The 22,815-nt window shown below is 40.9% G+C and overlaps 1 protein-coding gene across 6 annotated transcripts in view; it reads right to left on the bottom strand.

Annotated features, from left to right (window-relative positions):
- CAPN6 (calpain 6) overlaps nucleotides 1-22,815 on the bottom strand; it is a 67,350-nt gene that overhangs the window by 21,640 nt on the left and 22,895 nt on the right. For all 6 annotated transcript variants that reach the window (XM_069810954.1, XM_069810950.1, XM_069810949.1 and 3 more), the window contains exons 4-7: nucleotides 5,184-5,315; nucleotides 4,500-4,708; nucleotides 3,923-4,115; nucleotides 63-256 (exon numbers count right to left, since the gene is read on the bottom strand). In XM_069810954.1, the coding sequence (XP_069667055.1) occupies nucleotides 63-256; nucleotides 3,923-4,115; nucleotides 4,500-4,708; nucleotides 5,184-5,315 (728 nt within the window). The remainder of the gene's footprint in view (nucleotides 1-62; nucleotides 257-3,922; nucleotides 4,116-4,499; nucleotides 4,709-5,183; nucleotides 5,316-22,815) is intronic.

Genomic DNA, 22,815 nt, shown 5'->3' with positions numbered 1-22,815 from the left:
AACATCCAGTGGCCCTAATCACAGTTTCATTGATCCTTTCACACAGGTTTTACAGCACTTACTTGTCACTCCAGGCACCGTTCCACTCTCTTTTTCCCCAGGGATTCCTCAGCCTGATCATGAACAACTTTTCTGCCTTAAAAGAGAACATGAGCCTTTCTCCAAGGCGCAGCTTCCGAATTGCAGTGACTGAGTAGGCATGGCCGATGACAAGACCCATCTCTGTCTCCATTTCATTGGTACTGCCAGAGGAAGCCTTTAGCACCAAGAATGACAATTAAAAAAAAGAACTCGCATCATTGAGGGACCTGACAGCTACGCATTCAACGGGACGCCTTAGTTTCTTTCACAGAGCTATACGTCCCCTTCCCAAGTGATTTGACTATGCAGGCAAACAACAGCACTGGGGCTCAAAACTAGTGGCTCACTAGTCTGGTCTTTTGCATGATACTGCCAGACAAGTCCTAGCAGACAGAATCACAGAGTTTAGGAGCATACTGCCTGCTACAGACATTCTGTCTCCTCCTGGCCTCAGAGAGTTAAAGACTGGGCTGATGGACAACCTTTATCGGCCCTTCCAAAATCTTGCCATCATTACAAAATGTCTCTTCTGGATATTGATGACTGTGCTCAGACATAGCACTGTCTGGTGGTGTCCTCAGCTGGACATTTTGTAGGGCCTAAGGATTTAGCCAGTGAGTCCATTGCCTGTTTCTGTGTTGGGGTAAATTTGATACACAGAAGAACTACTAGCAGTGGGTAAAAATAGAGGGCACAAGGCAAGAAAACTTTCTAGACATTTGTCAAACCTGTCCTGTACCTCACTCGTGACCTGGCAGGCCTCTCTTATGTGGCAACTGGCAGATCTCCAGGCTGTCTTAGGAACTGGGTTTGCTCCTCATAGACTTCACATAAGAAGCCTAATTTCCAGCAGTGATCAGGCAGTAAACCATCCTGCTGGATGACCTAGGCCTGATCAGATGCTGATCTAAGAATACATAAAAATTGTCAAGCTCTGAAAAAGACCACAATTTCATTTAATGCATCCAGATCAAAATCTCCAAAGTACATCTAAAACCAAAAAGGCAGTATCATATAAAGATGCTGGAGTTGCTTTGAATGACTGGCCCTTTACAAAGCAAGTACAAGGCAGGACAGTGGAAAAAGTAAAGCTGTGCCAGTGCTATAACCCTTCTTCTGAGCCAGAAGCAATCCAAATGGTCGTGCCTCCAGATTCATCACACCCTTGCTGGAGCCAGGGCATCTTTGCACTGAGCCATATCCAGAGTCTCTCTCATCTATATTGGGCTGTAACCCATTGGGCCTTAAGACTCTCACTCCCTTGGACAGTAAGGAAGGAAGATTTGACTCAGTGCAGATCCTTGCATGTAAACTTGTAATAACCTAATTAAGAGCTCAATGATCAAGCAAGCCTTTGCTCTGGTGGAGAGAGGTGGACTTATTAGAGTTATGAAACGCACATAGTACTTTCTCAGATATTTTTACCCATTTCAAAACTTCTCGGGTCTAAAAAGACAGGGTCCTTCTCCTAAGGCAGGTGTTGCATTGATACAACAGTGTTCAGTCCCCAAAGATAAGAAATTGGGGGGGGGGAGGAAAAGAGAAATTTATATCAAATTGGAATTGACAGATGGTCTGGCAACTGTGAGATTCTTGCCAAGACCTCTTTGCCTTTCACCAACAACAGCTCCTAAAGAATCAGCTCGTGTTACAACAAGACTGGCTGACATTTCCAATGGGTTTGGGCTTTCCCCAGTGTAACACTTTCACTTGCATTTTTCACAACTAAAAGCAAACAAGAGTCCTTGACAGCATGGGAGTCTGTAACCTCCCCTGCTGCTTTTATTGCCCCCCAGGCTTTTCTCATTGCTGGGCTGCCTTTCCCACCTCATTCTGAAGGCATTTATTTAAATGAGATATTTAAACATCTACTGTCTGTTCAAATTTCTAAATGGTGAAGGTCAGGGCTATTTTGTAATCCAAGGAAAATGATGACATGTTTGTAAGTCAGCAGTGAAGCCACTTGAGTATTAAATATTCTATACCTAACAAGCTTCACTGTGTATATAATACATCTATCAAAAAGTGTTAAATGCAGACGAGTCAAGCCAAACCAGTAGGAACAGCCCCTGTGTAATCAATGTTTAGAAGCATCTGCGTTTGACAGGCAGAAATGTAATGCCAGGAAGAAGTGAAGGCATTACAACTCTTTAATTAATTGCTTTTTAAGATACAACTCCCTCTACTTAGCCTATCTCCTCACCAGATCCACATTAAGGAACTGAACTGCCTTAGCATTTGGGAGCAACCTATTATCCCGGAAACAATGTTTACAACAACAATTCACACCAGGAAGTCTGGTCTGCCAGCCTGGTCTCAGCAAACCAGATGGAACTCTTCCTAAATAAAAATTCAGAGCTTGTGAAAAAGGTAAAACAAACACAAAAGACCTAGAAGAATTATTTCTGAGCTGTTGCCTGATGTTGCTGGGAGGGATAGTTCAGGACTCCTGTTCTATCTCAGCTGAGTTCTCAGGTTCAGATTAATCTCCATGGCACTGGTGCAGGGCAGTGCATGGCCAGAGCCAGTTAAACAGATAATGTTCTCAGGTGTCTCCAGACATGGCTGATTTTCTGTTGTTCTAGACAACTGCACAACTATCATGACACTCGCAAGAATTTCTGAATGAACCAACACTTGGGGGTCCACCAGTTTAAAGTACATGTGTGAAACAGCCAGGTGCTACAGTAATACAATCTTCGTTTCACAGACAGGGAAATTAAAGCAAAGCATTTAAGTGATTTAGCTAAGTCCACATGAGATTAGCCTTAGCTAAAGTCTTAAACTGGAAGCAGAGGGCATGGGAGTAAGATGCTGAAGTGCACCTAGATGCCAACCCTGCAACTTCTAGAGAATGACCCCTTTCCTGCAGGCTGCACTTTAAAAATCATTTAAAAGCAATCTTTTAGGAAATATTCAGGTGCCATGGCAGTTTGTTAGCCCTCCATGTGCAGTAACAGCTCCAGACAATGCGAGAATTTCACTGCTACCCAGTCATGGCCTGGCATTGCAGACTTTGGTAGAAGGCAAGTTAAGCCTAGTTGTCACTGGTTTCCCTCCTATGGCAAGGGGCTGTGCAAGGCCCTTGTCTGCATGTGGTTTGTGAAGTATATAGCACCCTTTGGGAGCTGCTACTCTTCTGCCTTCTAGCACCTCAAGTGAACGGAGCGAGGTAAAGCTGCCACAGAAGGCAACCCTGTATAACCCTTGGGGAAGCCGTCCCCTCTCTACTGACTCAGGGAACTTCAGGGTCATGGCCTCCTAATGTAGGCACCCACGTTAGCTGCCTCACATTAGTCAGCATAGGCAAGTTTTGCTGGTTAATTCTAATGGGGAGTCTTGTTAACAAAGAGTACTACCTGAATAACCAAGTGAGCTCAGCCTTTCAGCTCAGCTCCGGTGTTACACTGGCAAGGCGACTGCATCATCACAACCAAAGTCAAGAAGTCTCAGCAGCTCAGTGCCAGCAGAATGGTTTTCTGTAAACAGATTTCCCTAAGAAATACAGAAATCGAATGCTGCCATCTGGCCTGTAAATTAGGACATTCTAGGTGGATTAACCTCAGGTCAATACACAACTGTGACCATTCAGAACGAATAGCATTTCAGATCCGCAGTAAAGTGGCAGGACAAATGGCTTTGGAGTTTTGTGATTGTATTTAGTAGCTCATGGAGTTGTACTTGGCTGACAGTGCTGCCAACTTGCTAGCCTTTTCCATACAAAGCTTTTCCAAAGCATACAAATGAAGGACATACTCAATATACTTATACTCATAATGGTATTTTTTCCAGATTTTTTTTCATTTAAATTAACTCTTAAAATCCATCTCTCTATACATACCGTAATGTAACAGCTGATCAATCCGCCTCTTTTATGCGCTTTCAGCAAGTCTTCAAACAGCTTTATCTGCTCAGAAATAATCTCACCATATTTGCCCTGTACCAAATCAATAGATTCTGCCACCGCTCCAGTGAAATCCACAATTGCATCTGCAGCGCTGCCTCCATCTAGGGATTCGTAAGATCCAGCCAGCCTGGAGGTAACATAGAACATTCTCAGTTACCAAGTGGCTGTTAGAAGTGGTCTAATTTGGCTTAAATGTAGGTAATATATTTGTGTTTCACCAAGAAAAAAACCAAAACCGAACAAAACAAAACAGCAGATTGCAGGTAAACCTTTGCTGGGTTTCTAGGAAAGGAGTGTAACGATCCTTAAGGCTTTAGACTGCTGAGGTAGAGTACCTTGCACTCTTTTATGATTCAACTTCTCCATGCAGGTTAAAGGAGGAGTGTTCTATCTTTTTTAGGTTCTCTACTAGCAGCAAACCTAAAACCTATGGAAAGTATGACAGAGTTGAAAGACAAAACAAACAGATGGACAGCACTAATGACTAAAAGGACAATGAACTATCGCATACTTTGCATAAGCTTTCTCCAGTAATGCGCTCCAGAATTCATTTTTCACATTGGAATGGCAGTAGATCAACTTCCCATCCATTGTTGGCAGCAGGTCATCAACAACCACCTCTGTCCACTCTCCAAAGCACCAGAAACGGAAACGGAAAATCCCAGCATATTTCTCTGGGTTTTTAGGGTCCCATTCTTGTTCGTTAAAGTCTGGAATCACCTGAGAAACCATGAAAGGAAAAGTTCACCAAATGCACTATATTAAACTTTATTCAGAGGGCAGACTGCCCTGGAGCACGTACTATGCTGGTATTCAGCTTCACGAGCAGTTGACCTGAAATAGATGAAGCAGTGAAAAAAGAGGGTGAATTTGGTACAAAGTTTGGTACATAGTCCCACTTCAGAATCTTTTAGGAAACTAAAATTCAAACTGATCTGCAGAGAAAGACAAACAGAACCTATTGCACTCTCTGGCTTTGTTATATTTCTTCTTTGGTGCTCAACGGGACTGTGGAGTAGTGAGGTCTCATATCATGAAAAATGAACTTCTAAAGAAAGGGAAGATTTGAATCCACCAAAATTCACCACTCATCAGAGGCACATTGGTCCTGGAGGGAAAAATGTTGGCTGATAGGCAGGGAAACAACCAAGGTTTATGAGCTTTATTTCATGCACCAAGCACATTGATCACCTACCTGCTGCCAGAGGCTCTTCCTCAGAGCCAAACAGGAGCATGCGGCCACAAACCAGCAGTTCCCCAGGGTGCCTTGGTGTAAGTCGTGGGAGCTGATTCCATTCACAAACAGGTGGGGGTCTTCACAGAGGTCCTAACAAAGCAAACCAGAGGTTACTGGAGACTCCACTCCAGAAATGATGACAGCATCCTTCCAGCTATTCCTCTCCTTACTTGTTCTGCATCACATTCCCATTGAAGCGTGGAGTTTCTGTACCAGGAAGTTCAAAAGCCCTCTGGCACTGATATTTGAAAGTCAGGGTATACAGGATTATTTAAGTTCTTACCAGTAGATTGTGCTGCTTTATCTAAACACCAGGATTTGCCGATTTTTTTGCCAGAGTTCCTAGTTCTGTCCTCAGCTGAAGGTGATCTTTGAGGACTGGAATTAATTCAACATTTGGAAGACTTATTTGGCATTGGGGCAGTTAATGAACTGAAAGTAAGTGAAAGGAGAAGGAAGAAGCATTACAGGGAAAGGCTTTGACCAAAAAAAAACCCCATCAAGAAAAGCAGCAGGAAATGATGCTACGGACACCAGAACTCTAAGGTCCTGTTCCTTCATTGCCACTCCCTTGGCTGACATACTGGAAACCCTCCTCCACCAACAGCATGAGTTACTGCAATGATCCCTGCCACCCAGCACCAAAGAAGGCATAAAATACATGTCTGTGAAGTATGCCTCTCATTCTGTGGGTCTCATCTTTCTCATTTATCTGGCTCTTATTAGAACCACTCGTTCCTTCTCCCCCATTGCTTTCCTGCCTCCATCTCCGTTTACATGCAGATTCTCACCAAAGCATAATTGGCTCTTCCTGTGATGTCTCCCTGCTCCTCACCAGCTTGCCCCTTGCTGTCTCTTTATAGCCTGCAGTTCAAGGCACCAAGAGGAGCACCTCTAAGTATCATTGAACATGGGAAAGCCACAGGGGTACCTTTGGCAGCAGCATTGTGTTTGTTACCAAGAAATCCTTGGTAGACGGTGTTCTGCTGAACGGATACGTATGTGGCCTCATGATTGCTCATGAATCTCTCATATGAATCATTGCTTTTCCCAACTGGTTGAGAGGATGGAAGAGCAGACAGTGGTAAGAAATTCTGCTCTTTCATATTTTAGGAATAACCCTAAATTTCAACACTGTGGGAAGGAAATTATCTTATATCCAGGCATTAGAAATGCAGAATAATTAACTCCCTCTCACCTTAAAATGGCAGGAGACTCCAAATTTACTGCAGTCTTTCCAGTTTGTTATCAGCAGCAGAATAAGGAGCTGTGTTCCTTACCTCATGGATTCTCACTGCCCTTTGATAATTATAGATGATGATCCCAAAATACCAAGTCTGCAATCCAAGCCTGGCTACACACCACAGGCATGTCAAAACCTCTCAGTCTTCCCTTTGATGGGACCGTGACAAATCAGTGCCAGCTGAACTTATTTTCACAGAAAAGAACCACCTCAAGTGCTGAGCTGAAAGCCTGTTTTCCTGGGCTGGTTTAGCAGATGGCAGCCTGAAGTCAGCTCACGGTATGTAATGCATGGAGCTGCTGCTGTTTTCTTTAAGAAAATGGTATTTTTGGCATGAGACCTTTCTCATTAAATAACAATTGGTAGAAATGTTAAATGCCTCTTGGGAAACAAGTAACTGATCATTATATGACACTGTTCTTCTGTCAGTATTTCTTACATGTGTCATCACTTAAGAGAAATTTCAAACCTTATTAACAGACCTTAATAAAATTCTGAATAAGAAAACGCTGCCTACAAGGAAAACTGACCATGTACAAGATAGTCATCTGCATCATGGACAGATTAATTTAACCTGCCTGGATGCTCTGATATGGAATGGTAACAGGAACTTCAGGCTAGTACTTCAGCTGATGTAAATTAACCCAGTTGCCTATTGCAGGGGTTGACATCAGTTGACTACTTGGCCTTTGCAGTGGTAGCACACATTCCAAATCTAGCTTGGGTAGACTCAAGTTTCATATCCCATTTCCATGCATCTCTAGCAGCAATACTTTCTAGTTTGTTTTTCCTTTCAAAATGTTATTTTGTTAGCATAATAACCAAAGGATAAACTGAGCCTTCAGGGTTAAAATTGTCCAAACTTTTCTGTCACTAGAGGAAGCCAAAATGTTCATTGGTTTTGAAAGAAATTAAGCACTACTGTGTATTACAAACAAATTCTCTTATTTGGTTTGCTTTGCTAAAAATAACTGCATTAAACTGTCATTTTTTAATTGAAGTGTGTCTCGCATCTCACACAGTCCTCAGAGAAAAACCAGAGAGCAGCATGTGTCAACTGCCAAACATATGGATGAGATTAGCATTTGCTGACCGCTGGGGTCCAAAGCAAACATGGAACAGCAGAACTTAGAAACAGCACCTCCCTGTTTCCACTATAGTCACTAAATTCTTCAGGATCCTGCTTGATGAACCCTTTCTTATTAAACTGCCTAGGAGCCCTGGACTTCTGAGACTAAAGAACAGTGCAAGAAAGTGGCATCAGCTCCATTTCTCTTATCATTAATTACAGCCATTATAACAGCTTCTACGATGACTGTCACTATGTGGCTCAGATGACATGCACAATAATACTCAGGTGCAAGCTATAGCTAATTTCAGCTGTTTGCTCTCTTCTGGTCTTTTTGCTTTTCACCACTGATGCAGCATAGCAAATTCTAAGGAATACTTTGAGATGGAATTAGCTGTCTAAGCCACAATTCCCCCAACACAGTTAGATATGTGCTATTTAAATATATTATTCTGCAGTCCTTGTGAGAATCTTTAAGCATTTTTAGTTGCCCCAAGCATGTAAAAAAATAATTTTTTTTAAAAAAAAAAATCACCTTTCCAATAATGCAATGATAATTTAGGGTAGTCGAGGACCAAGCCAACTACCATCAGAGGAATTACAAGGAAGAGACACTTACATGAGATATGGCCCAGGCATTTCAGGAGACCTGATGCCTCCTCTCCCTTGCAACCTAAGCACTTAGGTTCTGCATTCCACTAGAAGTAGCTCCTTTGCAAACATAGTGGTTTAAGCCTAATCCCTTTTGTCAGGGTCAGCCTGAATCATCTGTGGTGTAAAAAAGAGAAATATCTTCACGTTTGCAAAAAAAACTTTAAAGGAGTTTACTGGGTCTTATTATACATCATTAACATATAATAGACAAACTATTTCTGATACAACACTGCTAATAAAAGCAGTCGTATTATTTACGCCCACAAGGAGCATTCCACCATCCAAGATGCAGAGCTCTCCCTAGTTCTCCCCTTACGCATGTGCATAATAAAATAAACACCATCTGCAGAACTCTAATTAGGCTGTACAGAGTCTGAAAGTGAGGTAAGAGGTTACAGGGGCTCATGGTTCTGCTGAAAACCCTGATGCTCTTATTTTCATACCAGACTTTCATTTGCATGACAGAAGTCTATTTGTGTCACCTCCTATCTTTGCTGCACTGTGTAGGCTCGAAATATCTGACATTTAGTGTTACTCAGCCACTGATGCTGTGAGAAATAAAGTGGCTCACAAACCCCTTTTTCTGATTTTAATTGGTTCATCTCTTTGTAACACAGCAAGTAAATGAACTGGTTAATGAGCAGACTGGGAGAACACTGAGCAGTCTGGAGATGAGAAACTCAGTTAGCATAGGATCACAGGAAATACATACCAGTGGGAGAGACCTTGACAAGTTAGTCAGTCCCACCACTTGCCTAGTGTCCAAACTGGCTATCCCTAACCTACTTGTGACTGAAGCTTCTCTAACCTGCATTTAATACAGCCCATGAGGGAAAGTCCACATGCTTCCTCCACTGGTCAGCGAAGAAGTGCATTGCTGAGCTGCTCTACAAGCCCAGGTCTTCTGTGAATGGGGAAAACAGTTACCTTTCCTTTCTACAGCAATCCCTCATATAATCTATAAAATTCTAACCTCTAAGTCTCTCTTCTCTAGTCTTAATAACTGGTTCTTCATGTCTTGTATCACTGGTGAAGTGTGGTGCTCAAATCCAGACACTATGCTCCAAATGAGGCTTTAGCAGTGCTGAGCAAAGCTCAATGCTCTTGCTTACTGAAGCTGGGGTGTCATTTTTCTGTCTTTTTCACTTGAGCTTCACATATTTAACTTGTGTTCAGACCATGATCCACCCTCTGATCCTATTCTATGGACTTGCTGCCTAGTTATTCTTTCTCCCTGACTGAGCCATGAAGTTGCTTAATACCAAAGCACTGTACTTGGTTGCATTGATGAAATGATGCTGAATTCCATCCTATTTATTGCACAGTATTTTCCCAAGACATCAAGATAAGTCTGAATTCTCAACCCTGTCAACTGGCTTGCAATCCTAACCCAGTCTGTGTCCTACAGCATTCTGATACATGCCTTTCTAGTCCCTCAACCAAGCAGTAACGAAAATACTGAAGAGTACCAGACTAAGGGAGATTTCTGTAGGACTCCATCGATACAACAGCAGCTTGAGAGTGCTCCAAGTGATTTATTTCATCAGCTATGCATCCCCATTACAGAAGTTTGAATTAATCCAAATTTTGATACTTTGGAGAGACATATCAGATATTGCCAAAGTCTTATGAAAGTCAAACTATATCAGATCTACTGCTCGTCTCTTAGTCACAAGACCTGTCCCACTGTATGCTGAAAGGAAATCAAGCTGGTACATATTAGTGTATCTGACACAACACATTTTTATAATACGGTCTGTAGCATCAGACTAACAGTCATCTGCTTAGCTCTGATAAATTGCAGTCAGGAATTTCACTGAGATACAAAAATGTTTGGACTGCAGTGCAAATATGAAAGATTGCAACTTTTCTTTGCTACAACGTATCTTCCTTAGGAAATTTCAAAACAATGTGAGCCATGGGAGGCAATGGACATCCATTTCACTGGAGCTATGAAATACTTTGTATGTAGGAAAAAAAAGAAAAAAAAGAAAAGGATAGGGTTTGAGACCAGAAGCACCACAGAAAAGTACAGAAGATAACTGATTAACTATAGGCATTAACTTCAGGTTGCTGTGGCTACTTTGAATCTTAGAGTAATTCAGCTAGAGGAAAAAAGTTCCCCTTAGCTCTGAAGATGCATCTCTTAGCATAAGTATTACCATATCCATGAACTAAAAAATATGCAGTATTGGTTATAAATAGGGAGAAAGTGTTCATTCAAAGTGTTAATTAATTTGCTGTGCGTCTTCACAGATATCACCTGAACCTGCACTGTAAAACATTATGAAATCTCTCTGATGTCTGAGAAAAGGGAAAGATTATTTTTTAGTGGATTAGAGTCTGTCAGCTGGATCAGCAAAACAGAGATTCAGGGAAAGGGAAGAAGAAAAAAACCAATAATGATGTTTGCAACTAAGATTTTCAAAGGATTCGGTAGCATTTAGAGCTTACTTTCTCCAGCACCCTTTAAAGAACCCAGCCCTAACATAAAAAGTAATCTACCTTTGCTTGCACACAAGACAGGCACTTTCCTTGATTCTATCAGACTGATCTACCTAAGCCCAGTACACCATTGCCTTAAGTTTTTTTTAAAGCAGTTTGAATGTCAGAGCTGAGAATTCTTCCCATTTTTCTTCTCTTCTCCTGTCCTCATATCATACTGAGTCAACTCCTGTAGAGAATGAGGTCAGTGTAGGGAAGCAAGGGGAAAGTCAATTCTTTCTGAATATGGATGCAAAAATTCAGCTTCGGCTACAGCTAACTATGAACAAACTTCATCTAAAGGAAGGTAGCAAAGACAGCACTTATTCTGAGGTTGTGTAGCTGAAGAGGTAGAAGAGATTGTCTATCCTATAATAAATCCCAGCTGTGCTGGCATGTTTATAGAAACCCTCTCCAGATCAGGCTGTTTGCCAAAGCAATTGCAGTTAGCCCTAAAAAGAAAAATAACTGAGTCCAACTGTGCGAGATACTTCAATGCATGCAAAAAGCCTTTTGCAACCTTGTTATGCCTGAAAAAACTCTGCCTATGGAGTGAAAAAAGAGAAGTCTTAAGTTACAATCATGCCCTGTGGTATAGCTCTAACCCCTCAGAGGACAGTTCTCAGAGAAACCTCCATCAAAAGAAAACCGGGGTCAGATATGACCCTGACTGAAACAGCCCTTGCTGAGATCAGGAAGCAACTTTATCATCAGTGCTGTTACGCCGTGTAAATCAACAAAAGGAAGATTTAGCCCTCAGGTTTCTGTCTGTACACCCTGAGCTCAGGATGTGTAATTCCTCTGTAAACTTCATGCCCATTGTCCAGCAACATCAGTTCCTGAGAGCAAGATAATGCCCAATACCGTTTAAAAAAGAAACCCAGCTGTACATATGCAAGGAAAAGAGTATGCCGGTTTGTGCCAGCCTTGTGTAAAAGAAAACTCAGTTATTTGGGGATTGAGAAATGCTTCTTCCCCCTCCTCCCTCTCCAATAAATTCTGTTACAAAACCAAATGCATCACAGACATTTTTATAGTGTTCTTTTTTTCCATTTTCGGTTTGGGGCTACTGGTGACTAATACTCAGTGAAGGCCATGGGTTTCAGCCTTGCACGGCATACAGGACATGTGTATTTGGGGAGGATCTGAATCAATTTTTTGGAAGAAAAATACCCAAACATTGGGCAAGATGGTGTGTATCTTGGCTGCCTCTAGATTTCACCTGACCCTTGGAGCACTAGAGCTGCTCTCGTCCAGAATGCTGACAGTTGCTGGAAAGGGTACAAATGATGTGCCACAGGGCTGACCTCTTCCTGAACCTCAGTAACAAAGTGTTTACTGAACCTCTTAGAGTCCTCTGGCACTTCATTCCAGAAATCACTCAAGATGATGATGAAAGACTTTCTGTTCTCCCTGGACCCTCTTAGAAGTATATCATACCATCTCTTGCAGCGCTATCTTAGTTTGTGATGCTTTAGATCAACATTCTACAGAACTGCAGCACATTCATAATACTTTGTTTTTAAAGAAAAGCTGCTTTGTTTGAGAATAACATTTTTTTCTCACTGAACTTACCAGACGACAGCCTTTGTCTCCTGCCTTCTTCCCCTAGAACCTATTCCCTTCTCTAAATTCAGTAGTACAATTTGTGTTACTTTTCCTTATGAGCTGCAATCAGAGATGCCATTCTTAAGACTGGATTCACCTCAGGAAACAGTCATGTCCTCTCAGCTAGGTGTCTAAACTCCCCTGTAACCAGAACACAAGTTCTTTCAGAGGGCAATTTTACAGTCATTACCTTGTCATGTGTCTCATAGTGTGATGACACTGGAGAAAGGTCTGTCTCTCTACTGGTCATATAAATCAAGGTAATAGTTCAGAACAGGCCCATACCTTCTAAGCAGTTGCTACACAAAATGTTATCCTTTGTGTCTTTGATGAGTATCTCATAAAATAAACCCAGTAATACAAAAGCAGGCCCAGCTAGTTATAGGAAATGCATCCAAAGTAACACAGGTTAAAACCTGGAATAGAACTATTTTAGAGGTTATTGTATCTGAAATTTAAAAAAATTATTAACTGGTGATCTGAAGTTAAAAGCTCCCAAAGATTATTGTTTAGTGAACACAGATGCTGAGCAGCCTGATACCACTTTTGGTTGGTTACTGTTACCACCGTTTCTGGAATATCTTGTTTCCTCCATGTCTCACTCATTAGCAGTTCCAACCTCTATGGAACTTCATTCTCTGCTATTCCAAATCTACTACAAGTTTCACATAATTTGGGGATAATAATTTAATCAAAGCATCATTTTAATTGGCTAAAAAGATGTATATTTCAATTTCTTGAAAAAAAGTAATTGTTTTCCATCAGAAAAGACACAATTTTGGGGACATTAGCCCAAAATTTTCTTGTAAAATGCTTTTACAAGAATTTACTGTGATTTTGAGATGGTGATGCTCCATAAAAGATAGGTAGATAAAGTAGATATATTACTTGAGGTTGGACGATCTTCAACATGTACTACTGTGAGCATAGCCATCAAAAGAGCTTTTGCTGAATGAGGTGCACACCAGCAGGAACAAGGACATTACAAATCTGTTCCTTAGTATTTAATAAAATCAATCAGAAATTAGTTCAAAATCATTATTAGAGATTAGAATGTGTACGACAGCAAGGGGATGCACAGCATATGGGGAAGGGCCCCAGACAAGTCAGACTCATCACACATGAGCTACGCAGTTAGTCTGGCATGTGTGCTGTAACTGCTTATTTGGGAGTGCTACTTAGCAAGTTTTAACTGCTCTAAATGGGCTGCCAGCAGTCCAGGGATCTCAGATCAATTGGCCTTTTTTCTCCAGTGGAAAGGAAAGAAACTGAGGGCATTTTCAAGAAAAACTCAATGTACAGTTCTTTTGAGAAACAGGTGGTATAAGCCAGCCTAATTCTATTTCTGCAAAGAGCAACCTACCAAAGCGGTGGAAATGTCTCTGCATTAAATGCAAGTAACAGAGAGATGGCCAAGTTCGAAGACCGTTGGCTTAGAGTGACTCCCCGACATCACTTCTAGGCACACATTCTAATGTGGCTGAGGTCAGACATGGGCTATAAGTCCACTTACAGTTCACCAAACTAAAAGGCCACCCACCATTTAACTATGTTTTTTTTACTGCTTCCTCAAAACATGTTTTTCAATTAAGTTCTTGAACTAGTTTCCTGAGATGGGAAATAAAAACAATAAGAAAAGGAGGTTGGAAAACATCACACACAATTTTTCACAACACTGAAATATTCAGCACTGGACCAGTGCGGAATAAACAATTCCCAGATTTGTACGCCTGACTGTTCATCTCTGGCTGGCGAGGCAGCTATTTTCTTTGCCTGATAATAAGCATCATTTTGGCTCAGTGGCCATGACCTTTCTAGGCTTGTCTAGTCTGACCTTATGCTGTGTCTCAAGGGGCTGGTAACTGATGCAGACTGAATTCTTCATCAGTGCCTTTTATGAGGAAGAGAATATGCTGTTTACAAAAGAGTATTAGGTAGATTTCAGCAAAGTCACCTTTTGTTTGTTTGGCTGTTTTTTGTTATTACATCGTGGATTTTTTTGTTATTACAATGGGCATTGTGTGGCAAAAACAAAGTCAGGTCATCTAAGAAACATTGTCTGGAGTGAAAATTCAGACTGAGCTGGAGGTGATTTGTTTTACTTGAAAGGAGATATTTCTTCCTTGTCCAGTGGCAATACACAGACTTTAAAGGTTAAAAAGCATAAGTCTAAACCACAACGTTAAAAAGCATAAACCTCTTTAGCAACAAGTTCCTCCTTTCCCCATCCCTTTCCCAGCAGGGTCTGGTTTCAGCCTGGATTCCAGTATCTACTAATTGTGGCATTTCTCTCAGATGCTTTCTTGAAGATAAAAATCCTTTACCCTCTTCTCCCAGTCTCCTCATCTTTTTCAGACAGCACCTTGAGGTGTTCTCCCCCACTTACTTGCTTAAAGCAAAAAAATTTTAATGCCTGGCATAACAGTGCATGGAGTAGCCATTGTAACCTTCCAGATACACTTTTAGAATTGTGATATATGCAACACCATTCTGGACTAGATGTTTGCTTAATAACATAAAAAGAGGAACTGTAAATTGGTATATAAAATCCTGATCATAAGACACAAGCTTCTTAAACTATTAGATGACTTGAAATACATCAAATTTTGGATTTTGAAAAATTTTTTTTAATAGAAATTTTGTATTAGCCAGCACAACCCAGCTTTTCTAAGCCTACATAAGTCAGAGCCAATGGAGTCTCTCAGTTGCAACAGGACATGGATCAGACTCTTACATTCTAATCTGGACACGCTTTCTGGCAAAGATCAGCCTAAGATCCTGTAAAACAGATCATTTGTCTTTTAGTAACACAGAGATATGCCCAATACCCTGCAGAGAACCATAGTGTTTTCACACCATCAGAACTTTATCAGATCACTCATCTACAAGCTCTAGAAGAAAGCCTTCCCATCAGCCTATTCCTTGAGCCTTCTGGTATAGATCACTCCTTCCATTCATTGCCCAGACTGGGTGTGAGCTGCAGCCAGGAGAGTGATACCAGCATCTAGTGCTGTCCAGGGGCTAGCAAATGTCAGGGCAGCAAATAGTTATGAAGTGAGGATAAACACCAGCACCCATCAGAGCGGTCAGAAAGGTCACCAATGTTGCCAATTGCAGCCAAAGGGAGTAATACAGAAAATGTTGCTAAGAAGCAAAGCTGATAGACCAGCAGACAAAGAGAACCGAAAATACGCGATGCCTGTTTGACAGTCTGAACAATCAATCACCTTCCCGTTTTAAGGAATCTCACTGCTTGCCTAAGAGTTCGATTTCAGAGCTATAAAAAATTTTGCGTTAAAAATGACACAGCAGCATTTGTTTTACTTCTGAATAGTAAAAGCACTTTTATGACTTAGCCAAATCAGCAGATTATCTCTCATAAATTCACAGAAACTACCAGAAAGAATTCTATTTACACATTTGGAAAATAAACAGCAGCTTCTTTTTCTATAACATCTTTTGAAATCTTATCTTGGAAAGATGTTCATTTAGCAATAAAGTTATCAGCACATAAGTTTCTTCAGTTTTGAGTGATGAAACTGAAAAACTCACAGCGGTAACTTCCAAAGTAAGACACTTGAGCAAAGTCACAGTTGTCATACCTGCCAGGCAATCAAGCACATACTTTTCCCTCTGTGCAGGTTAGCTCTTATTTTGCCGAGGATAAGTCACTGTTAGAGGACTGAAATTAATAAAACATTTTTGGAGAAGCCCCTTTCCTTCTAATTATGTCAAAACTTCAGGAAGTTTTTTAAATTTAAGGAACCGTATTAGGTGCTAAAGGGTAAACTTTTTAAGGGTAATTGTGTGACTAATAGGCCATCTCTGCAGCTCCTGATGCCAAAAGATGTCCAGTATTGCCACTGTGTCCATGAATTCACTTTAATTCACACTTTAACCACACACCCTGCTTTATAGTTCTGCCTCTTTCATTGCCTTCTCACATTTGCTTTTCTTCCCCACATTCTGGTATCAACTCAACATGTTTCAGAAGGAATCAGTAAGAAATCAACTTCCATATCTCACAGATCTGTTTAGGAAGCTTGCTTTCTGGTGTCTCCTTCCCTTGTGGGCACTCTGATATCTAATAAAGGATAAGCCTTTTCCCAGGGTATCCTGCTCCCACTCAATTGCCTGTTTCCATGGCTCGTGTAGTTTCACCAAGACATCTACTCATTCACTAAACTGGGTTGAAACCAGTCAATAGCAAAGCATTGTTGGGGGAAGAAGGGAACAGACAGACACAGAGTTGGAGTCAATGTAACTATAATCGTGCTTCTTCTGCGAGGAAAAAAAAGCCAAAATGAACAAAGAGCACGATGGCAATTTGTTAACTGCTCAATTTTCTCCATCAACACTAGTCAGTCTTTCAGGTCACAGAGCATCCCCAAAATTACTTGGCTACTTAACGTCAAGGCTGGAGATACCCTTTCCTCCTGCACCGTTCAGTTTGGGAGGTACCTCTACTTACTTTGATGTCAAATGCAAGTGACTCCAACCTCATGATCAGTGTCAAGGTTTTCCCTATCATGATCCAGGATTTTCTTCTGTTTTAACCCAAAACAAAGATTAGAGCAGATTCAGTCAGACAGATACATTGACAAAAGCCTTTGGCTCCTTGGGATGAGTCAGCCTGCTAGGGTATAGTCAGAATGTTTACTTCGTCCTGATTTTATCCCACTCAAAGCGCAGTCAGTTTAATCTCTGTGTTTAAATTGTTTAGATGCTTAAGAGACCTCTTGCTTAGAAAGATGTAATGAGAAACTTTTTTTCTTATTTATATCATTCTGTTTCTTTACATAGCACTTTCACTGCATTTATCAAGCTTATTTTTGGTTTTCCCAATGTGATATATATATACACTGATTTGAATTCATTACTTCATTTCAGACAAATTCCTTTGTTAAACACTAACATTACATCTGCCTGATGCCAGCCTAAGACAAAGATGTTATTCAACTGTCAGAAAACATAGAAAGCCAATATGGCAAACAGAAGACCCAGAATCATTTTATCACAAAATTCACTGCTAACAGACCTGCATCTTCATCAGTTCAAATAAAGTTAGTACAGAGATCAGGGTGCATATCAGAATGGATGGTAGTTCATTAAGGATCACATGGGATTCCTCATCTTCAAGAAGAGGATCATATACATACATAAGAAAAAACAGTCTCTGTAGAGCTATTTAGAAAATCACCAAGTTAGTAGGAATTGAATAAAGATCAGTGATGGCCAACAGATGAGTCAGTGCCATCGCTGAGAAATTACCCTCCTGATTTACCAGTTTAGAAATCCTGGCAATCCCAATAAGGTCCCACTTATCTTTTGCAATGACTACTACCAGCCATAGGAATATTCACAGTGGCCAGCCCCACAACACTTTTCCAGAGCGCATAAGCTGATTGATTTGCAGTTATGGATTTGAAGTTACATTCTGGTAAAACAGAAGGGATCCAGCCCACCAGTTCCTATTACAATGTGTTCAAAGCACCGTAAAATTTCCTTTAAAGATGGAGATTCTCCATGAACATTTAGGAATTGTTGTGAGAACTTCAAGCCTCCCATCATCTGAGAAGACAGAAACCTCCCAAGGTCTTTTGTTGTGAGAAACAGCCTGCTTGTCTCCCAGGAAGAGAAGTTTGAGAGGTGTTGATAACTCAAACATGAACTTGACTAGACATCAAATTCCAGCTAGTCTTAGAGCACAGTGCTCCACCTCTAAGTGCTGGAGAACCACTCCAGTTCCAGCACTGCTCCTCTCCTGCCAGGTTTAATTTCTTTATGATGTACCAGGAAACCCATCTCAGCCAGCTGGAACTCTAAACCCCATCAGGGACGCTGAAATCATTCTGGCTCATCTGTGTCTCCAGTAACCTCTCTGCTAGTGCTAACGCACAGACCACTTCCAAGAGAAAATAATGAATCACCTTTTAACCCCACCCTAACACTATCAATCACATTAATTATTTTATTCAATCAGAGTCTAACAGTCAAAGTAAAGTTAGTGGAAAACCTAAGGAAACATATCTTAACTCTCAAAAGGCAAGGAGAAAGGCCTGTTTCTAATAATGTTGAGGTTTGCCAATGTTGCTTTTTTCTTGTCTTACAATTTAAGTATTTACAGTGCAGCCATTATGTTCATTCGAGGGGATTTTTATTTTTAATTCGTTGCAGATTTTGGAATGTCTGCAGAATTAACTTAGCATGGTGTCCCTGTCTCTTCCAAGCACACCATCCGCCTTAGTGTCTATAGTTTTCACTCTATTCAAATGTAGAGATGCAGGCCAGATTCTCAGCTATAAATAATCATCACTTTAGCTAAACCAAGGGGATGATGTTACTTTATACAAGCAGAGGTGCAAGGCCCCTCAATCCATTAACAGATACTGCTTTGGTTCTCTTTATGAGAAATTCATCATGCTTTTAGGAACAGAAAAAGCCCGCTTAAGACCAGGGATGAGAAATGCCATGATTGGATTACATCTGAAATATTTGGATTAAATTTGAGTCACTCCTTTTATAGTCCAGATATTAGCTGTTTTACCAGTTAGATCATGTGCCCAAATGTGAAAGTAGTTTTTAGACAACTATGGTTTGTGAGAACTTTCATTTGTGGAGAGCAGAGTCAGTGAGTGAAAGAGGAGGGAGGAGAGGCCAAAGGATGAGGTACTGCATTCACATCTCCATTTAGGGAGGAAAATTAGATGTCCAAGTCTTAAATTCCCCTTACCTGAAAGGAGAAGAAAACAGACAACAGTGATCATGCACAAAAACTACAGCAAGAGATGCTCTGCACAAAGTCTTTGCAAATTGATCCAATTATCTATAGGGTTATCCCAGTGACCAAGGGAGTGCAAAGCCATGCATTCAAGTTCTTCATCAGTCCCACAAGTGCTTGTACCTGTGGTAAAGCTGAAGCAGCAATAAAACTCTAAACTTGCAGACCAAAGCTCAGCCCACAGCTGGATCATTGCTAAATGAGATTTAACTTTTTGCTCACCGTCACAGGATTGAAGGTTTGGTACAGTCTTAGGAAAAAAAACCTATTTTGATTATTTACTCTCTGTATCAGAGTATAAAGTACTGTCTCCAGACAAAACTAGGACCTCAATGTGCTTTATACAGCATAGACACTCCTTATCAGACAGGCCCAGTCCTGAAGGCCTTTTTAGTTAATGAGGCCAGTTCTGCTCTTTTCCAGGGCCAGTCTTCCACCCAAAATGTTGCAGCCAATGAAATAAGCATCTGCATAAAGCTGTATGTTTCATTATTTCTGATGAAACAGATAGACATGGGAGTTAGGGAGTGAATTTTTGAGGATTCTGTGAACCTCTAAAGAGGCTGAAGATATTCTGTATTTGAGAAGTGAAGGAAAGAAGTAGTGCCTGCCTTCCCAACTCAAAGAGCATGCATAGATGTACGTATATACATGTATTATATAAATATATGCACGTGAATGACTGCACACACGAGACCAACTGGCCTCAACATGAGAAAACTGAGATGAAAATAAGAGGACCACATGGACATTCATTATCCAACCGAACAAGGGAGTCCCAGGCCCCAAACTGACTGCACGCTCATTAGACTCCGAACTGAAATCACCCATGACCCAACTGTCCTCTCCCTGATCACAGAATGGTTGAGGTTGGAAGGGACCTCTGGAAGTCACCTTGTCCAACCCCCCTGCTCAGGTAAGGTCACCAGGACAATGCCCAAATGGCTTTTGAATATCTCCAGGAACAGAGATTCCATTTCCTGATGCACGAGTAGGTCAAGATGGCTTCTGACACCTGCAACACTGATCAAAGTTCAGTGCATAAAAACCAGAACATAATATTCACTCTTAACAAAGACAGTGTATTTTCCCAAGAAAGAACATTTTATTTCCTGCAAACTTGAAAAGATGCAAATTCAAAATGTTTTAGCTTTACGACTAAGTTAGAAACAATGCCACATACAGGCAAGACAGCAGTTCTAAAAGGTTCTTTCAGCTGTGAAGGATTTTTAAAAGCTTCTTTTTAGCCAGGAAAACATACATCTTTATTTAATTTTTAAATAGAATTAATCTTGAAGGAAGCATGCATTTAAATCACAGGGAAACAGCATGAAATTCAAACAAATGATTTTGCAAATCTAAGATATAATGGCTTACAAAACCTCAAATTCCAGGACTTTACTCATCCCCAATACCCTTTTAAATAGGGAAATAAAATGAGAAAAGCATAAAGCTCTTAACATACAAAGCATTTTTTGGATGTGGATGCCTTCTACTCTTGGGGAAGGCTGTTGGCAGAACAGCACCTTAATTTCCTTTGCAACTGGTATGTTTGGGCTATAATTTTTCCTTCAGAGAAGCCAGACATTTAATTCTTTAGGAAGACTAAATCAATGAACTAACAATTACTGTAAGAAGACTTAATGCAAGCTGAGGACGTGATCCTCAGGCTTTTTGTTTTACAGGCTCAAAATAAATTTTACCATGTCATTCTCACCATCATCACATTGCCTCAGGACAAATAGAAGCTGACTCTCTGAGAAACCAATTTTCATCTAATGATGATTGAACCAATTAAATAAAACCTGACATTTTAAACTTTAAAGAAACATTCAGAATCTTGGAATTGTACTGTTTGTGTTCTAAAAGTGACATTGAGGTCGTTTAGAATTTTTTTCTTTAGAGGAAAAAACTGCAACAACATAAGAAAACATCCATCCAATCTGAAGGAGGGAAATATAAACTGGAAAAACTGCCAAGAGAGAAGATAACAAAATACTGGCATCTGGAGAGCTGTCTGCTTGGCAAGCATGCATGTCATTTACAAATGTTTGCTCATAATTATATCGCTGGAAGACTTGGGTGAATAATACTGTTGAGAAAGATGCCGCTTTCAAAATACTGCCTCTCCATCATATTTAAATAAATGCAACACTTATTGAAGGGTGAGTGTATCTAAGGATATCACCACAAGAAAGGGGAACCCATGCCTCACACTGCCCTGGTACCTGCGAGACAAGGGGGAGGAAGGATGCAGCTGTGTATTAGGATATCAACTGAATTCCCAGCTCTTTAGCAAGCTTTCTGGAGGAGGGAGGGCAGGGATGCTGGCAAGGTGCCACTGTGTTTTTTTCTTCCTGCCATGACACAGCCAACACAGAAGGGCACAACTAAGAACAAAGAATTTTCTGAAGCGACACCAGAAGCAGGATTGAGCCATCAAGTTCATGTCATACAATGTTCACTCAGTCACCAGACTGTAATGGAGAGGTTAGACATGGGGTATTTGCTGATGGCCTAAGGCTTTATAGCTCCTTTCCCACCTCTTCTTCCGGGTAAGCTCCATCTTAACAAGATTTTCCAGGCAAAATAAAAATAAAATTATGGAATTAATAAAATAAGGCGTGAGCAACAGCTCTATTCTGGGAACATTTTGGCAATTCCAGAAAAAACATGTCACAACTTCCCCCAATGAAAACATTAAGGACAAAATATTCTGGGAGGAATGGTTTATCCAGTCAGAAACCAAGATGGAAACATGCCAATGTTTTCACGATGCCTCCCATAATCAGCCCATTAGGGGAAAGGCAAGGTGATAACCCAGACCACAGTGAAAAACCCAAGGCTTTGAAAGGGGCCAGGGTTTCACCCCCAAAACAATGGTATTCATATTGGGGTGCACCACTTTATATCACTGACAGGAATGAGAGTGAATTAAACCAAGTTCATAAATTCCTATTGTTTACAACAGGATGCTTTCTAAAATAACATCCTTAGGAGAATAAAACAGTATCTGTTTCAGTCCCAATAGCACTTCTTAAATTAATCACCCATCTCAAAAAAAGTGAGGACCTCCTCTCCCAAGTTCTGGAGCACTAGGTTCTCCCATGTTTTCATTTTTCAAATTGCTTAATACCCAGAAGCACAATCGAGGTCTCTTCAGGGCTAAGCATGCTCCCAGAGTCAGGCGTCACCAGTCTGGTGCAGAAAGGTGAAGAGAAACACAAAAACCTAGAACAAAGCAGAGTTCCTGTTCCTACTTCTGATGAACCTTCTCAAACACAGAATTGGAGCCCATCTGAATGAAATACTATGAAGTTTTGGGGGCTTCTTATTTAGAGCATGGCTGACCCGTAGCACACTGAACACCTCAGCCTTGATTTGAACTGCAGATCCTGGTCTAGGAAAATGGGACATGGACGAGGGTCACACAGCTGTACATACCGCTCCGAAACTTGAATCCTGGCCACTGCCAGCAATAACTGCCGGAATGGATTAAGGGAGTTAAGAGATCCCTACTTGTTTGTTTGGCTATGTGAAAGGAGTCCTCAGGGCACCGCACGCAGCTCTGCTCACTTCCTCACTACAGGAACAAAACAATTGGGAAAGAAAGCGCTTAACAACACATCTGCAACAGCCCTTTGCATTTGATGATTGCTCTGTCCAATAACTTCTCCATGCCTCTTGGATCCATCTTCTAGAAAAGCAGATGGCTGTACTGTCCATCTGGAATATTACTATTTTACCATCA

Source organism: Haliaeetus albicilla, chromosome 23, assembly GCF_947461875.1.
Source record: "Haliaeetus albicilla chromosome 23, bHalAlb1.1, whole genome shotgun sequence".
NCBI lineage: Eukaryota > Metazoa > Chordata > Aves > Accipitriformes > Accipitridae > Haliaeetus > Haliaeetus albicilla.
Note: the sequence above shows the minus strand (reverse complement) of the source record. Positions and strands in the feature narration are given on the sequence as shown.